The 18,255-nt window shown below is 42.6% G+C and overlaps 2 protein-coding genes, 1 long non-coding RNA gene and 1 pseudogene across 3 annotated transcripts; all 4 read left to right on the forward strand.

The window, feature by feature from the left end:
- Positions 1 to 3,388: 3,388 nt before the first annotated feature.
- LOC133907597 (probable NADH dehydrogenase [ubiquinone] 1 alpha subcomplex subunit 12) lies at positions 3,389 to 5,835 on the forward strand. Its single transcript, XM_062349670.1, has 5 exons — positions 3,389 to 3,572; positions 4,598 to 4,624; positions 4,713 to 4,804; positions 5,051 to 5,160; positions 5,449 to 5,835. Exons 1-5 carry the CDS (start codon positions 3,484 to 3,486, stop codon positions 5,614 to 5,616), a joined length of 486 nt encoding a protein of 161 aa, XP_062205654.1. The 5' UTR covers positions 3,389 to 3,483; the 3' UTR covers positions 5,617 to 5,835.
- A 119-nt stretch (positions 5,836 to 5,954) lies between these two features.
- LOC133907963 (D-xylose-proton symporter-like 2) lies at positions 5,955 to 9,129 on the forward strand (annotated as a pseudogene).
- A 138-nt stretch (positions 9,130 to 9,267) lies between these two features.
- On the forward strand, positions 9,268 to 9,912 carry LOC133907598 (uncharacterized). The gene is made up of 2 exons (XR_009907986.1): positions 9,268 to 9,329; positions 9,498 to 9,912. It is a non-coding gene; the product is annotated as an uncharacterized LOC133907598 (long non-coding RNA).
- A 999-nt stretch (positions 9,913 to 10,911) lies between these two features.
- Positions 10,912 to 16,998, forward strand: LOC133907596 (CSC1-like protein At1g32090). Its single transcript, XM_062349668.1, has 11 exons — positions 10,912 to 11,392; positions 13,313 to 13,465; positions 13,672 to 13,807; positions 14,063 to 14,164; positions 14,320 to 14,439; positions 14,539 to 14,619; positions 14,763 to 15,103; positions 15,195 to 15,440; positions 15,629 to 15,953; positions 16,067 to 16,300; positions 16,380 to 16,998. The coding sequence occupies exons 1-11, from the start codon at positions 11,079 to 11,081 to the stop codon at positions 16,761 to 16,763; spliced, it is 2,436 nt and encodes an 811-aa protein (XP_062205652.1). The 5' UTR covers positions 10,912 to 11,078; the 3' UTR covers positions 16,764 to 16,998.
- Positions 16,999 to 18,255: the final 1,257 nt, after the last annotated feature.

Raw genomic sequence — 18,255 nt, forward strand, 5'->3', positions numbered from 1 at the left:
ATCAGTAGAGGTCGGCAATGAGATCCTTCAGATCCACGAGACATGATCCACTGGAACAGGAGTCGGTGGTGGCATGGCTGGTCCTCCCTCTGCTCATCATCTTGGTCATCGTCGGCGCCAGACAGGCAGAGAGGGAGTAGGCCCAGCGTCTCGTCCCATGAGAAAGACGAGGATTTGGTCTCGGGGGCGTAGACACTTTTGTTTTGGATTCAAGAAACGAGTGGGGAGAGAGGGCAGAAGCATATTGTGATTTGGGCGAGGGGGTTGAGACCGGTCTGATAAAAAGAGGTCTGATTTTATTTTTTTTTTGTTTTCGGCATGTTTTTTTATGATTTTTTATGAGATAGTATGGGTGGGAGTGGAGGGGGTGACGCAGGAAGTAAGAATCAACTGGTGTTTTATATAGTAGAGATTGTGTGAAAGGAAGCTAGTGGAAAGGAGCAGGTATGTATTGTTGGAATATTCGGTTTAAAATATTTAGATTGTAATGAACTGTTGTAATCTCTAGGATTTGTTGCCTTCCTATCTCTAGGAATAGTTACTTTGTATAGAGTGGACCCGTGCGCTTTATCTAATTGTGCGCGTAGCCATCGTCAACAACCATCCGGAGATCAGATCGTAGATGGCTTTATAAAACCTTTGACTCAGGAACAATCTGAACTTGTGATTGAGGGGGCTGTTGAATATTCGGTTTAAAATATTTAGATTGTATTGATATATTGTAATCTCCAGGATCGGTTGCCTTTTTATCTCTTGGATTAGTAACTTTGTATAGAGTGTCTGGAGATCAAGTTGCAACCGATGTGATTCTGTAATCAATTTGTGATGGCAATATGTATGCGCGCGGCCTCCTACGGGAGGTTATACGCTTCCCATATTCTTGTATATGTATGATCGATGGAAGAGCTAGCTAGATATATATAGTGGCGATGGATTTGATTAGACGGATCCAAGCTAGGAAGAAAAAGTTTGGATGATGTGCGCCGGATTCACGGCTGGCCTCCCCTTTACCACGTACTCCGCATGACATAGGACTTGCACTTTGAATTGCGATCGATCGATCCATGATCCATCCATCATATCATATCGGCCGACTGCGCACTATACATTAATCAAAATATGATCCAACTAGTGGCTACTACTCCTAGAAAAATAGATATATAGCTCGTGATTGCTGCATGTGTACATGCCTTTAATCCAACGAGTAGTATAATCATCTCTCTCTCTCTCTCTCTCTCTCTCTCTCTCTCTCTCTCTCTCTCTCTCTCTCTCTCTCTCTCTCTCTCTCTCTCTCTCTCTTTCTTATGCCCATTGCCATTGGATGGATCATGTATTCATGGATGCTGCTGGTGAGCTGGAGCAATGGTCTAATGGACTCCAGCAGCAACAGGAGGAGGAGGACGATGACAAAGAAGGACGTGGGAGAGACAGATTGATGGATCCGTAGAAAGGGATGAAATGAAAACGGTTCGGAAATGATCAGAAAAAGCCTAAACCACTTTTGTTTCACATCGGTAGAAACAAGGGATGAAATGAAAACGGAGTTGAAAACAATAATGCTGGAAACAAATATGGCATCGGTACTACGAGAGAATCAGATACGATATTGTTGGAACAAAAACATGCTGATGTTGACCGGAAATCGATAATTCAGAACCGAAAACACCGAACCGTAGCGATAGGAGCTAGCACCATACATAGGAATATATGATGGATGTATCACAAGTCTTACATTACATATCTCATAAGACAACCAACAAAGCACAAATTTCATAAGACAAGTTCAATCCAAGTGTTTAACACAAATGATAAATTCATACATAATGTACAAGATCGACATCTCACGAGTCACATCAAGACCCGACTGATTACACTACGAGGATGCGTTTAAATGTTAGCAAAACCATTTTAACATTATACTACCAATATGACACAAGTTCAAATGTGTAGCATAAATGACAAGACTGTGTATAGGGTAGAAGCCAAGACGGTGTGAGGGGGTGAGTAAGGTGTTGGGTGGCCAGTAGGGTAAGCAATAAAAAGGGTTGAAAATGATCAGAAATTGCTCAAATCATTTTTATTATCATATTTCTCTCTCGGAATTGGAATAGAAATATAAGTCTGGAAATTGTTAGGAAATACTGAAAACGGATACGAGTTACCATTTTTCAGTTTAGATGAAAGTGATCTCGTCGAAAGTGAATTTCTGTTACCGTTTTCAAGTTTTTTTATTTTTATTTTCTAACATAAAAATTTATTTAAATATATCCCGGATGAAAAAATTTACAAAAATAGATACCTATCGCCCTCTCATACAACAATTAGACCCTTACCAGCTCCTGAGAGGACGGAAAACAACCCAAAGATTCTTATCGTCATCTCATGAGGCGGTAGGAGCGGGCCCCGTGTATAAACAGTAACCCATGGTGAACAGTACTCTGAAGTTCAATTTCCTCTCTACCTTTTGTGTTCAAAACAGTGATGTTCTATTGCTCCAAAAATTCTAAATTTTTTTGTACGTATTCCATAATTCATGTGCAACCTATTTAATTTAATTCAACCAAAAATCCTATGTAGAATTTAAACTAAAATTCTCAAAAAAAAAGACTACTTTTATAACTTGTAGCAATTGTTAGGGACTCAAATAAATTTCTAAACATCTGGTAAAATTCTCTAATATTCTTCTTATGTGATGTGATAATTTTTGAAATTATTTTCATCCCTAGATTATATGGTAAAAAAGTGGATTCCTTTGTAATGCACTATTTATATGTATTTTTATAATTTCAAGTGATATTCTTCTTTTAACTTAATTTGAATTCAAACATATATAAACCTAGTGCTAAAAATAATTTTAGAAATTATCACATCACATGAGTAGAATATTAGTAAAATTTACCAGTTTTTTAGAAATTTATTTAAGACACTAACCATCGCTAGAAGTTATAAAAGTAGTCTTTTTTGGAGAATTTTAGTTTAAATTCTACATAGGATTTTTGGGTGAATTCAATTAAAATGGATTGTACATAGATTATGGAACACGTATAAAAAAATTTAGAATTTTTAGAGCAACAAAATATCACTATTTTGAACAGATAAGATAGCAGCAAAACTGAACTTCGGAGTATTGTTCACCACGGGTTAATGTGTGGCTACGGACGGAGTGCTTACCGCCCTCTCAGTGCGTGGTAAGGGCCTAACCATTCTATGAAAGGGCGGTAGGCGCCTATTTTTACAAATATTTTTATTTGGGATATATTTAAATAAAATTTTATGTTAGAAAATATAAAAATAAAAAAACTCACCGTTTTCACCCCACCCCTACGATGAATGAAGCCCAGGCCCAGCCCATCACTACCTCATATTAGATGGGCCGGCCCACACTCTATGTGATGCGATTGGGACCCTGAGGCCCGCGACGAGCCGAGGCAGATCATTCCACCACACCTCCGGCGAGCGAGCGGGTCGTCGTCGCCGGCATCCATGGCCGCGGTGGTGCGGGGCGTACTCAGGGGCATCAGGGAGAAGGGCCTCACAAACTTCCTCCGCGACGCCCGCGACGAAGGATACTTGTTAAGACTCCACCCCATCCCCTTGCCCCGATTTCGATCCAGATCCCTCCTCTCTCCTGCCAGCGCGAGCGATAACTCTCCTCCTTCCTTGTTTTATTCATTCACCGCTCGTTTTTGTTTGTTGCGGATCTGACGGACTAGTTTTACATAAGCTTTCCTTCGATTCGAATTCCGCTCCTGCGGTCTGGTCTGCGCCGTGGCAAATTAGGGTTCCTTGCTGAAATCCGTACATGCCTCACTACATACATACATACCTACCTGCCTACCTTTGCACGGCTACTAGAATCGCAGCTTAGCCCACGGTGGGATAATGCCAATAATCTACTCAACCTGGTCACAACCATCATTCGGCTGTTATGAGATAGTGATGCAAGCGTGGCTTCAGTCCTGAGATAAACTGATTACAGATCCACTTTTTTCCATCAGCGTGTACTTATAATCTCATGTACTATCTGCTTGTTAGATTATATTGATAAATTCAAGACGCGCTTTTATATACCTTTCCTAATAACATAGTGAATTGGGAGTCTAGCGTTCTAGAAACTAAATGTTTTCAGACTGTTGCTAAGTCTAGTATATCGCCATAGTTCTGACCAATATCCAGTATCCATGCAATCTTTTATCCTCTGTTAGTTAGTTCAGTATGACCTACTTATGCAATCAGATCAATCCACTTGGGTAAATATTCCGTATTAAGGCGAATTTATCGTGAAAACAACCTGATCTGCTGCCCCAAGTGCCAACGATTAATGCAACCGATCATGATGTGACATAGTGCTGCTCACTACGATGAAAGCTTACTGATCACGACTTTCACCTGCAACCCTTTAAAAGACGTACTGCCACCCGTTTCAATTTTGTAAATGCTAACAATAATTCTTTGCCTTTTCTGCAAAGGAGCGACACCAAGTAAAACTGTTTGTCACATGTGATACCGAGTTCTCCAGTTTTGGACACCATTTTGTTAACTAAATTCACATTTATTAATGAGTTGTTGCGATGTTCTAACATGGTGTAATTTACAGCAAATGCCTTCTGGATGGGAACCTGTTGTAAGTGACCCCCTCCTCTCTCTCCATCCAATTTTGAAGGAATGGATGTGGCAATGTGTCTCAGCGCAGACTAATCTACTTTTCTCAGGCAAACAAAAATTCACAATATCGGCGCAACACTTGTAGGGGTTGACAAGTTTGGAAACAAGTACTATGAGAAACTACATGACACTCAATATGGTTAGTAATACTCTCCTCTGCCATTTAATCCACTGCTATTGTTTTTATGTGGAATCTGCTGCGTGCTTGCATTAGCATTCTGCTGCATGCTTGCACGAAAGTGTTAGCCTTTTCTGTGTTAGAAAGAATAGAGTCAGACTCTATAACCGACAGCGATAATATTCTTGTTTTCTTTTATCCATCCTATGAGATATGTAAATTTGCTTGATAGTACACTAGAACACTAAGCATTGGTAAATTTTGCAGGAAGGCATAGGTGGGTAGAATATGCAGATAAAGGTCGCTACAATGCATCCCAAGTGCCTCCTGAATGGCATGGATGGCTGCACCACATCACAGATAACACTGGGGATAAGGCAAGTTGCTGGTTGCAGTTTTTCGTGTATACTGTTCAAGCTTCAGTCGTCCATGAATACATTTTGTACTTAATTATTTGTTTGTGCAATATGATGATGAGAAACATTATCACCCTTTTTAAGCTACTGTTTCCTTATATATATTTGGTGGTGGGGATGTGGGTGTTCATTGAGGTTTATTTTGTTTCCCTTTGGTACAAGGAGATTCAAGGCGATGATCATGCATAGTATTTGAAAGTAGAAACTGGCTATCTGATATGGCTTCGTTTTCTTTTCCCTGTTTGGCAGCTGCTGAACCAGAAGACTGCTAGATACCTTGTGGAACACAAGCAGAACTTCTCAGGCGAGGGTGAGGAATTGATATACCACTCCAAGGGGCACGCTCTAAACCCAGGGCAAAGGGACTGGACAAGGTACCAGCCTTGGGAGCCAAAGAAAGAGCAAGCCTCTTCCTGAGTACATGGACTGATGGACATGGTAAAATGTTGTATCCAATCCGATCCTGTTTGTGTTTTCTTGCTTGCGTTGGGTGTTGCATGGCTGGATGAGTCAGTCACCGGGCTTTGGGTTCGTGAACTGAACCTGAATAATGTGCTGGACACCAATACTGTATAATTCGATCATCTCTGTTTAATTGTGAAAGATTGTTACTGTTGTTAAATCAGCTTTGCGGAATCTCGTGCATTTTGTGTGATCTCTGAAATGTATGAGAGATCTCTGATATATATTTGCGGTGGGTTTATATCGAATTGGTTGTTGGCGATTTTAATGATCCAAATGAAGATGCTGGGTGAACGGGAGAAGAGTTGACAGAATCTCCTGGCTTGATGGTTGGTATGGTAACTGCAGAGCCTGCCTGCTCTGACTGAACACTGAATTCACTGAACACGTGCCTGGGATGGGAGGCGGCACTGCGCTGCACCACGTCGAGTGCCGCGCGTTCCTTCACCCCACCCCAACCCCAACCCCAACCCACGCGAGCCACGTCGAGAGCAGCTCGAACCCGGCGGGGCGACCGTACCAGAGAAACGCGACCAAGACCAAGCTCAGGCTCAGCTCCTCCAATGGCCTCCCAACTCCAACTCCCGCTCAAACATGGTATGGACTCCACTTTGAACTACGACTAATCTGTTCGATGGCCGGTTGATTCATGTTTCCATCATCTTGGACCAGGGATGGGATGAGCATGAAGAGATCCATGTCTCTTCCGGCGGCGCTCAGGCTCATACCGACGACGACGACTGTGAGAGCAGGCGCCCCTTGCCGCTCAGGACTCCCGCTACCGCAGAGTGCTACTCCGTCACCGCCGCCATCCTCCCGTGAGCTCTTTTCTTCTCCTCTCCACTCAATTGTTCTTTGTCAGTAGCCCTACCTCTCATGCCATGTTCTCTCTCAGTCAGTCAGTAGCCCAAATCTTGCTCTCAAGGCTCGCTCAATTTCTAGCTTCTCTCCATGGGCTTCACCCTTTGGCTTGGCCCTATGGGTTTGTAATCAATCATTGTTTGGCACCTCTGTTGCCTTTCTCTTCTTCTAATATAATCGTCCACATGGTGGCTTTAAAAAAAATCTAGCTTCTCTCTCAATGGAATGGATTAATACTGACTCTATGCAGTATCTCTTTAATTGCCGCTGGATTATTCGATACTCTTAAGTAGTTGAATTTCCTTTGCTTAAAGCCTAACTGTTACTTCTTCGGCAGAGTCATTTTCTCAATCTTCCGCACTCAAAGTATTTACTTTGCCTGATATTTGACAGATTTTCAAATACTTGTTCTTTCCTATCACTTCACATCTAGATTCAATGCCTTGCGACATATTTTCAGATTTGCTTCACATATGAACAGGATACCTTACCAAAGTCCCCACTTTGGTGAATTGTGTGTAGGTTCTTCTTTCCAGCTTTGGGTGGCCTTCTCTATGGCTATGACATCGGGGCGACATCTGGCGCAACCATATCGCTCAAGGTATCTCAACACTGCAAATCTTGTGCCTGCTTGCTTATCAGAAATGTTGTCTTATCAATATAGCTTGCTAATGAGCTTTTCATCAATTCCATTTTGCAGTCATAGACATTCAGTGGTACAACATGGTACATTTTATCATCTGTGCAAACTGGCCTTGTGGTAATGCCTTGCTCTTCATCACATAAAAAATTTCATCTATTTTGGCCAGGTTGGTTTGACTAGTTAGCATGATTTTGCTAAATGCTCTGATTCATTTATGCATGATGCAGGTCAGTGGTTCACTGTATGGTGCTTCGATCGGCTCTGTCTTGGCGTTTACCATTGCGGATGTTTTAGGTCTATCCCTCTTCTTATTCGTCGTCACCGTGTTATCGAGGATTTATGGTGCAATTTATCCTGCTCTTCTGATATTGTTTATGCTTATTGCTCTCCACAGGGCGACGGAAAGAGCTTATCCTTGCTTCTATCTCATATTTGATTGGAGCCCTTCTGACAGCAACAGCACCTAACTTTGTTACCATGGTGGTTGGCTGCTTTTTATATGGCATAGGAATTGGATTGGTAATGGAACCCGGCATTCTCCTTCATGTCATAGTTGGCATTGCAAAAGATATGACCACACATGTATATTGCAGAGACTGCTCCAAGTCAGATAAGAGGCATGCTCATTTCTCTGAAGGAGTTCTTTATTGTTCTTGGGATGCTTGTAAATGCATATTAGATTTTTTTTTTTTTTGCTCTTTATTCTCTTCAGTCATTTTTAGTCTTCTTATTTACATTTCTTTTTTCAGCCTGGTTATATAGCAGGCAATCTCTATGTTGAAGTGGTTTCCAGTTGACGTTACATGTATGCCACCAGCACACCATTATGCCTCATAATGGGAGTTGGAATGTTCTGGTTACCCGCTTCGCCTAGGTGGCTCCTGTTATGTGCCATACAAGAGAAGGGAAATCTTCTGGAGACTAAAGAAAATGCGACCCAGTGCTTATGTCGATTGAGGGGTCAAGCTTCGCCTGATTTGGTCTCAGAGCAGGTTAACCTGATTCTAGAGGAACTTTCATATGTTGATCAAGACAAACAAGCAGGCTTCAGTGAGATGTTTCAAGGAAAATGTCTCAAAGCAATGATAATTGGATGTGGCCTGGTGTTCTTTCAGCAGGTGATCTCTATATCTTTTATTTGGCATATCCTCCTGTACTTCTGCTGACAGATTCCATGATGTCAGGGTTTTTTTTCGAAAAAAAAAATATATATCATGTTTTATCTGATCTTGCTTTATGTGTATACGTCAGGTCACTGGTCAACCAAGCGTGCTATATTATGCTGCTACGATCCTTCAGGTATTGTTGCTTTCATATTTGTAATTAGCCAGTTCAAGCATGCCCTAGTGTGGTGGTACAGTTAGTTTGTTTTTAGATGGAAGCTCCTTCATGTAAAAATGTGCTATTCCCCAGTATAGGGGGTTCAAGGCTTCAAAATACTGTCAATCTAACTTTCAGGGTGAAAGGCCAACTTGCATTGTCAGGACCTTTAAAATGCCAGCTTTATTCTCTTCATACCTGTATTATTCATTGCTATCATTGTTTGCAAGCAGAGTACTGGATTTTCTGGAGAATCTGATGCTACTCGTGTGTCAATTCTTCTTGGCTTACTGAAGGTACATGTCTATACTTTTGCATGAGCTTCGTTTAAATAGATGCCCCCAGTAATGCTTTTGCAGCAATTCACTATAAAATTACATCATTACATAACGAAGGAATTAAGGTTCCACACGTTCCTGAAAGGGAAACCACTCTTACTGTTTCTCAGTATGATCTGCACCCATGGTGACAGTATAGCCCTCAAACTAGTACTGTTCTTATTACTGCCCAGTGACGATGTGATGGTTTCCTTGCTGTAGTTGATCATGACCGACAGCAATCCTTATGGTCGACAGACTTGGCAGAAGACCGTTCTCATTGGAGGTGTCAGTGGAATCGTAAGTCGGCCTTCAAGTAGATTATGAATAAATCATCAACTTGACAATCTGTTTAACATTTAAGTAGCATACAAATATCCTCATGGAGATGTTGCTACGGTTACTGAATTTACTTACCAATGGTTATTACGTGCAGGCTGTTTCTTTTTACTGTCCTCGTACTACACCTTATTGAGGGATGCCCCTTATGTGGCTGTAATAGCACTTCTACTGTATGTTGTTACCAGGTACTTCCTCCTTGCTTGTTGGCTTTCCTGTGCTTTGTATTCGATCTTGTGCTACCAGGTACTTTCTCCTTGCTTGTTGGCTTGCCTGTGCTTTGTATTCGATCTTGTGCTTTGTATCTGTGAGTTTATATTTGGCTATCTGTCTGATGAAGAAAACTTGCTGTGCAGCTGTCACTTGGTCCTATTGACTGGCTTATGATCTCGGAGGTCTTCCCATTGAGGCTGCGAGGCCGCGGACTGAGCGTTGTTGCTGTTCTGGTGAACTTTGCCTGTCCTGTCCTTATTGCCACAGCGCGTTGCTGCGTATTCATCTGCAAGATGAAGTCAGTTGGCTGTTGGTAACTGTATGTATGATGGTGTAGGATTTGATTGGAACGGGGGTGCTCTTTTGGGGATTCGGGGTGATTGCAATGGCGTCTCTTGTGTTCATATTCTGCATCGTCCAGGAGACGAAAGGGCTCACCCTGGAAGAGATCGAAGCGAGTTTGTAGTAGTAGGCCCGTCGTGCAACAATCATACCATTTCGTCACTTCACTTCACTGGAGTGGACTGCTGTCGGGAGCATTGGTATCGTTTTGCAGTCCGTTGCGCTCTTTAATAAATATTCTAAAAATTTATTATTTATAATATTATTTTAGCATCTTCTAGCACTATTACAGTATCTACTATTTTTTTATCTCTAATAATTATTTATTTTATATCTTTCATTACTTTATCCATTCTTAAAGTAATACAGTCCCTCCCTCCCGCGAAATGCGGTCCTCCCTCTCCTCTCTTCCCTGTAGCAGCGAAAGATGGATACGAATCGGCTGGATGGGTAAAGGACCGCAGCACAGGGATACGGCTGTATTATTATTGAGAGTTTTTGCAAGCTGAGCTGAAGTAGCAGTATTACTATTTCAGCTAAGCAGAAACGATAGAATGTCACATCCGATGGGATTGGGAATAATCTGGGATCCCTCGACCTCCCCTCCCCATGTGAACCATCACACCACATTTTCACATGAAGCCAAGCCAGAAGGCAGGCACCAACTGCATCTGCCTTCTCCAGAGTCCGTGCATGCCATGTGGATGCGGTTCTCTGGTTGCCTTGTTGAGTTGGGTGCAAGCACATGCAATGCATGGTCATGGCAGATTGACAGGCCGGCCCAGTCGGTTCAATTCTCACTGGGAAGGCGGCTAACTCTTTGGCAGCCTCGTCTTTTGTTTCCACTTCACGGTATGTTATGTTGAGCCGTTGACTAAGCAAGCAATGCATGTGCATGTGCATGTGCATGTGATTCCCCCATTCCTTCCTTGTAGCCAAGCTAGCCAGGGATATTCTAGTATTATGTTAGGTGCCAGGCCAGGCTCAGGCTAATTGCTTGATTAGCGGCTGCCCCTGTGTCATGCCTATTGCCTGACTGCTGCTGCTGCTTCTTCTTTTCATGTCTGTCTCATCAGCCAGAGGCCGTGACGAGGGATGGGAACAGACGGAGAGAGACATGCTGTCATGCCGACGCATCATCAGTAGTAAGTGCTGCTACTCTATGCCCATTTTATACGCAACCAACTGTTGAGTGCTGCAAGAGTGCTCGCCCGCCACCACTCGGATTCGTATTTCCTCTCCCTCGTTCCCTCCCTCCCAACAAACTAACGCAGCTGCAGCGCCTCCTCTCCTCTCCTCTCTACTGTTGATTCCTCAACCAAGGACACTACTACGTAGCAGGTAGGTACCGCTAGCCAAGAGACCAAGGACACCGGCCGGCCATGGCGACGCTCGAGGACCTGGGCGTCTCGGCCTTCATCAACATCCTCGGCGCCTTGGTCTTCCTCATCCTCTTCGCCGTCCTCCGCATCCAGCCCATCAACGACCGCGTCTACTTCCCCAAGCTCTACCTCGCCCACAAGCGCGCCCACGACCACTCCTCCCGCTCCGCCGTCCGGAGGTTCGTCAACCTCAACCTCTGCACCTACATCAGGTTCCTCAGCTGGGTGCCCGGCGCGCTTCGCATGACCGAGACCGACCTCATACACCACGCTGGACTCGACTCCGCCGTCTACCTTCGAATCTACACACTCGGGTCAATCCCAATTCTTCCTCCTCACTTTTTCCAAGTGCTTGCTTCATTACTATTTTGAATGCCCTTCATACTCTTATGTGCTTGATTGCGCCACCAGGACCTGCAATTCTCCTTAATCTTACTCTTTCTTGGTTGGTTAAAGCCGTAACTTTTTTTGTCTTGTTTGTGTGTCAACTCACAGTATATGCAGATGCCATTATTTCGTTATGACATTGTGCACCAGTAAAAATGCAATTCCCCCCCCCCCCCCCTTCGAGCAAACTCCCCAGGGATTAAATTCCTCTCATCTTTTCCCTCTTTTCAATCGTAACCGCCGAATTCGCTTTAACATTTTTTTGGGGGTGGCTGAATTCCTGGTTTCAAGATTTTCCTTGCCAACTTTGCCTGCCTTTTGCGTGTCAGTACTGCATTCCTTTCTACAACTTGCTTGTTTCCATGATTAAAAATGCAAGCTTTTGGAGGCACTTGTGCTTGTATCATAGTCTCACGGGAAAGGAAAGAAAGACGCCATATTCAGGTGCTCTGGAGATTGCGTGCCGAAACAAAGAAAATATTTTTTCCTCAAATAAAAAAAGAGAAAGAAAATAGAGCTTTTACCGTTTTATTTTAGAGTAGTCATGTACTTATTTTAGAGTAGTCCTGTACTTTTACAGATTATTTTTCTGAACAATATACTTGTCACTTCCATCCATAATGATTTTATCTCATAAGAGAAGGTAAAAAATCCCTTGACCACACTGATTGCTTATCCGGAGCATTGCTTGTGTTTGATGATAGAGGTGGTGATAATGTTGTCCTTAGCACGTTTTGGCTGTGATGTGCTATTATCCCATTAATTCAGTCCTGCGTTGAAAATGGTGTCGTCAAATAATCTTGATTTGATCTGCACGATTCCTGGCTTTCTTTCAGGAAGGCACAAACTTCTGTGGTTTCATTATTCAATCTTCCTAGAGACGTCTAGCTGGCTGGTATTAATCATTTAGAGCATCTCCAACAAGTGTAGCTAGTTCCTATCTATTACTTCATTTGCATGTATTTTTTCTCTTTTGTTCCCTTCTTACCCTTGTTTAATAAATGCTACTACTCTCACAAATGAATGTGTTATTTTTTCTAATGCAGAATAAATAAAGGGCAATAAGATCATTTAATCTATTTTCTTAATCTCTGTGTACAAATCTAAAACGACCTACATTTGCAATCGGAGGAAGTACTATTTCTTTCACAGACAGTGCAAAAGTTTACCTCTCCAATGGTTGATCTATAGCACAACTAAAGTTTTAATTAGTCCACCCCCTTTGTTCTCTCTACCAATCACCATGTGCATTTTGTCTTGTATTTAATGCCTCATGCGTTATACTAATCTACTCCATCTAAGTACAAATTAAGAGCTAACTTTTCTCTCTCTTCTTCACCTCTCTCCTCCACTAAACAGAAATCTCTCAATCTGTGGGGACCGGTTTACAACTAGAGATGCTTTTCTTGGTACTAGTTTGGAACTTTGGATGAAAATTCACTCAAAAGGTTTCCCTAATCAGATTGCACATGTGACCAAAGGCGGCATGTTCCAAATTTCACCGGTCCTCACCACGCCTCTACTACTATCATAGACTGAACGGCGAATAATTCCACCCATCACGTGTTCCTCCATTAATTTACTCTCAAGCTTCTAGTTCACGTCAGTGCTTTGCATCGACTCAAAATGTGTGGGTAATTTGGACCGTGGTTCCAGAGACAGTAGCCCTGTGGCATTCCCCCCTTCCCCTTATCTGGAGGAATATTTGTAACTGTGCTCCAAGAGAAGGATTCAAAGTCTGCATTTTAGTTCATTCAGTTTGATATTTTGTATCTTATAGTTTCATTTATGCTTCAATGCAATTTTACGTGTTGTACGCTAACACTTTTTTGTCATCTCCTTGGCAGCCTTAAGATATTCTTGCCTATCGCCGTTGTTGCATTGCTGGTTCTTATTCCAGTCAATGTGTCTGGCGGCACGTTACTTGATATAAGAAAAGAAGTTGTTTTCAGTGATATCGATAAGCTTTCCATATCAAATGTTAGCCCTGGATCCAACAGGTAAGAATCTCATGACTTCTAACATTTTCAGTTGTTCCTTTATACAATTATTTTTGCGAGAACTTTATACAATTATACTCATACAAAAAAAAAATTACTTATACAAAGCTCAGAACATTTTCGATGCCTACTATACTTACAGTGTTGTGGTTGTAAGTTGTAACTGTTTTAAACAATCTGACCATTGTCATTATGTTTCATTTCAGATTCTTTATTCATCTTTTAATGGCATATGTGTTCACATTTTGGACGTGCTTTATGCTGTACAAAGAATACAGCAACGTGGCGTTTATGAGATTGCATTTCTTGGCTTCTCAGAAGCGTTGTGCCGATCAGTTCACAGTAAGTACATTAACAAAGTATGCTATGATATCTTTACTCCCACTGCAAACCTATGCCATCACAACCAAGCTCCACTGCAATTGTGGTAAAGAACTAGGAGAATAGTGAATTAAAAAATGCCTGTGATTAATATCTGTACTTCGGATTTGCTGACCGAATCGTGTACTTTAGTTGTGATATAACTGTATGTGATAACATTTGGAATTGAGATCTTTAGTCCTACTATACCATTTAATAACTTGTTTACAATGCCAGGTGATTGTTAGAAACATTCCTCATGTTTCAAGCCATTCGACATCTGAAACGGTGGACGAGTTCTTCCGTAGGAACCATCCAGATCACTATCTTGGTCAGCAGGTAACATGACGCTCTCCTTTGCTTATGTTTCTTTCACCTTGCAGTTAGTCAGGTATGATTTTCATACATTCTACCTTATTTTGAACCAATCTTCACAAATGATTGTTGCTGATAAATGTGCTAATTACAAAATTAACCTTATTTTGGATGATCAGGCTGTTTACAATGCAAACCGGTACGCTAAACTCGTGAAGAAAAGGGAGAGGCTCCAAAACTGGTTGGATTACTACCAGCTGAAGTTTGAAAGGCATCCAGACAGAAGACCAACTGGAAGGGTATTTTTTATCAACCTTGATTCTGTTCTTTCTTTCATTTGCACATTTGCTAAGTTCTTCAATAAATTCCCCAGCACATCGATGTTTTTGGTGTTTCAGACAGGATGCCTTGGCTTCTGTGGCAGGGAGGTGGATCAAATTGACTACTACCGGGCTAGAATCAGCGAACTTGAGAAGAGGGTGGGTCTGCAAGCCTTGGCTTGATGATATCTTATCAATGATAAGCACAAAGCATTTAACTTTGCGGGCTGTACTTCTAGATCCCATGCATATATCTACTCATGAATGAAGCTTCTTTTTCATCATACTTATGATATTTTCAGATGGCATCCGAGCGTCACAAAGTTCTCAATGACCCAAAAGCTATTATGCCAGTTTCTTTTGTGACATTTGACTCAAGATGGGGTGCTGCTGTATGTGCACAGACACAGCAGTCGAAGAACCCGACCCAATGGCTAACTGACTGGGCTCCTGAACCGCGGGATGTTTATTGGCAGAATCTTGCCATCCCATTTTTCTCTCTCAGTATCCGCAGGTTTCTGATATCTGTTGCGGTCTTTGCTTTAGTATTCTTCTACATGATACCAATTGCATTCGTGCAATCACTGGCCAATCTCGAGGGTCTTGAAAAAGTTGCTCCTTTTCTGAGGCCAGTAATAGATGTGTAAGTCTTCTTTCTCTTGCTTGATTCCATCAACTCTACCTAGACGGCTCCATTTTCCTACTGATCCGTATGTTTATTGTTTAATTTGCAGAAAAGTTGTAAAATCTTTCCTGCAGGGGTTTCTTCCCGGTCTGGCTTTGAAGATCTTTCTCTATATCCTCCCTACAGTTCTGATGATTATGTCAAAAGTTGAAGGATATGCCTCTTTATCATCGCTGGAAAGAAGGACTGCTTCGAAATATTATTACTTCATGCTGGTGAATGTATTCCTTGGAAGCATAATCGCTGGCACAGCATTTGAACAGCTATCTTCTTTTCTCCACGAGCCTCCTACACAGTAAATTTCGTGACTTAATCTTTTCCACATATTTTATGAACATAAAGTATTTTCTGCTTGTTATTAGATTTATGCAAAACAAGTAAATCGCAGTACTGCTGCTGCTTCTTAACCTCTCAGAGCCGTGGGGGTCAAAAGGTTTTCGGATGTATAATCATAAACTGTAACAACACATCTCCTTTATGCAGAATACCAAGGACCATTGGAGTGGCTATACCAATGAAGGCTACATTTTTCATGACGTACATAATGGTTGATGGCTGGGCTGGTATCGCTAACGAGATTCTTCGAGTGAAGCCACTGGTAATATACCATCTGAAGAACATGTTTATCGTGAAGACGGAGAGGGACAGGGAGAAGGCAATGGATCCGGGCAGCATCGGACTTGGAGAAAACCTTCCATCCCTGCAGTTGTATTTTCTCCTTGGACTCGTATACGCTGTTGTGACACCCATTCTCCTCCCGTTCATAATCATCTTCTTCACCTTTGCTTTCCTTGTCTACAGACACCAGGTCAGTTAACCTGATTGATGCCACTTTCACCTTGTAAATTATGATGGCACTGGTGTTGGATTTCACTAACCTCCATGCTTTTGTCCTCCTCTTTGGTTTGTTGTTGGTGTCAGATCATCAATGTGTACAATCAGGAATATGAGAGCGCAGCTGCATTTTGGCCTCAGGTGCATTCTCGCATAATAGCGAGCCTTTTGATCTCCCATGTAACTCTGTTTGGGTTGCTGAGCACAATGAAAGCTGCCTACTCTACCCCTCTGCTCATCTTCCTGCCACTGCTGACGATATGGTTCCACAAGTACTGCAAAAGCCGGTTCGAACCTGCTTTCCGGAAGTATCCTCTAGAGGTCAGCCAGCTTTGCAGCAGCATTCTTTCTCTCTGCTATGGTATAAACTTCTGATTATTGCAATGATGTTTTTTGCCAGGAAGCAATGGAGAAGGACAACATGGAGCGTGCGTCAGAACCTAACCTGAACCTTAAGTCCTACTTGGCTAACGCTTATTTGCACCCCATTTTCCATCTCTTCGAGGAAGCAGACAAAGAGGAGACGGTAGAGGTGAGAATTGACAAAGCCCAGCAGCAGCAGCAACAGCATCACCATTATCGTCAGGAGGAGGAGACTCATGTGAGAAGCTCATCACAGTATCACGAGGAGACTCACTTCAGGAGCACACATGAGACGCAGTACCATGATGAGAGCCATGTCCGGAGCAGCCACTATCATGAGGGGATTCACGTGAGGAGCGATACGGATTCGCCATCGCCATCGCCACCGCATTTCGTCTATCACTACGACATCGAGCCTTGATGATGCTGAGAGGCAGTCGTCTCTAACTTGATTTGGTATTTCTGGTTGTTTTGTGAATGCTTCTCTTAGTTACCCTACCACCCCCAGAGGAAGAGGATGCTGAACTGCTGATAATTGATAATTTTTTCGATGTACATGCGAGTGCGTAGTGTGGTAGGAACTGTAAAACCTGCTATGTCGTGGCTGAACACATTGATTCCCTCCCTCCAGCAAAATGATGAGGAATCAGTTACCATGAGTGTTCTTAACTAGATGATAGTCTCTCACTGAATTGTTATTCAGTGTTTGATTTGGTTACAGCAGAACAGAAATGTAGAGTGGTCAGGTAGTACAGTAGAAGAAACGGTATGCGGTGTGTGATAGTATCCCTTTTTTGGTAGGTAGGTCATGTATCTGCATGGCATGCATTCTGGTCTGCGTCATGCGTTGGTGCTGAGATAGCGTGACGCCTGGATGAAGCTGTTTTCGACTTATTTTTTCCACGCATGCAGATGCAGTTCAGGTCTGCAGAAGATGATCTTTTTTTAGAATGCAGAAGATGAACTGAAGGCAGCATAGCATTGCACTGCATTTGCCTTTCTGGCTGGCATTCCTCCAGTGCAGCCCAGTCAATAATTTGTTGCATGAAGCAAAAGATTCCTCCGTCCCGTCTGTCCGTCCTTGTTCTTTTCCGAAGCTTCAAGCCGTCGCCATAATCCACTGAAAAGTAGCAAGCAGTTGATAGATGAACGCGTTGCCCATCGGTCAGAGTACATTTTTGCACTAAGGACATGCTTGTTTTAATTTAGATCGTGAGAATATAGTCTATTACGGAGAATCTGTAGAATATTTTTTTAATAGATTGTTAACTGTGAGATTTTACAATATAATTTGATTTGTGAATTGTGTTTTTATATTATTACGATTTATTTTTGTTTTTACTTTTTAGATCTAGAATTTATAATTAAAATAAAAAACAAACAAGGTGTAAGATTCGGTAGACCTGGCCAAATGGGCGGTTTCGTTTGGCACGGCCTGGGCCCGTTTAGGTATGGACCGGTTAGACCCGTTAGCCAAGCAGGTCGTACCATGCAAACCCATGTGTCGAGCTTTTGGTCTAGGCACAACCCACTTAAGGTCGGGTTGTGTCGTGCCAGCCCGTGGCAGGGCGAGGCAAGATGGTAGGGTGAAGCTGTAGAGCGTGCTGGCTTAGCCGGGCCGAGTCGTGCCGACACGCTATGTCGATGTGTCAGCCTAGGTACAACTCAGGTTATCGTGTCATGCCTGGGCAAGGGCAATATCATCATGCCTCATACTGACCCATTTAACCCGATGCAATTAGCCAGCTTTAAGATCTCTTCTACTTAAAAAGTAAGTAATGAGTCTCGCACCCACCCCTGAATCCCTCGCTCCTGACATGTGGGCCGCCTACTCTCTGTGTCCATCCAATGATTTCTCCCCTCGCTCATCCCACCCCATCCCGCTCCTCTATCACGCCCCGACAGGTGGGGCC

This window comes from Phragmites australis, chromosome 24, assembly GCF_958298935.1.
Source record: "Phragmites australis chromosome 24, lpPhrAust1.1, whole genome shotgun sequence".
In the NCBI taxonomy this organism is placed as follows: domain Eukaryota; kingdom Viridiplantae; phylum Streptophyta; class Magnoliopsida; order Poales; family Poaceae; genus Phragmites; species Phragmites australis.

Coding starts and splice junctions, on each gene's coding strand:
- LOC133907597 (XM_062349670.1), top strand. CDS start 3,484: ATGGCCGCGGTGGTGCGGGGCGTACTCAGGGGCATCAGGGAGAAGGGC. Junction 4,625..4,712: donor CTTCTGGATGGGAACCTGTT/GTAAGTGACCCC, acceptor TACTTTTCTCAG/GCAAACAAAAATTCACAATA. Junction 4,805..5,050: donor ACTACATGACACTCAATATG/GTTAGTAATACT, acceptor TAAATTTTGCAG/GAAGGCATAGGTGGGTAGAA.
- LOC133907596 (XM_062349668.1), top strand. CDS start 11,079: ATGGCGACGCTCGAGGACCTGGGCGTCTCGGCCTTCATCAACATCCTC. Junction 14,165..14,319: donor ATCACTATCTTGGTCAGCAG/GTAACATGACGC, acceptor TTGGATGATCAG/GCTGTTTACAATGCAAACCG. Junction 16,301..16,379: donor TCCGGAAGTATCCTCTAGAG/GTCAGCCAGCTT, acceptor GTTTTTTGCCAG/GAAGCAATGGAGAAGGACAA.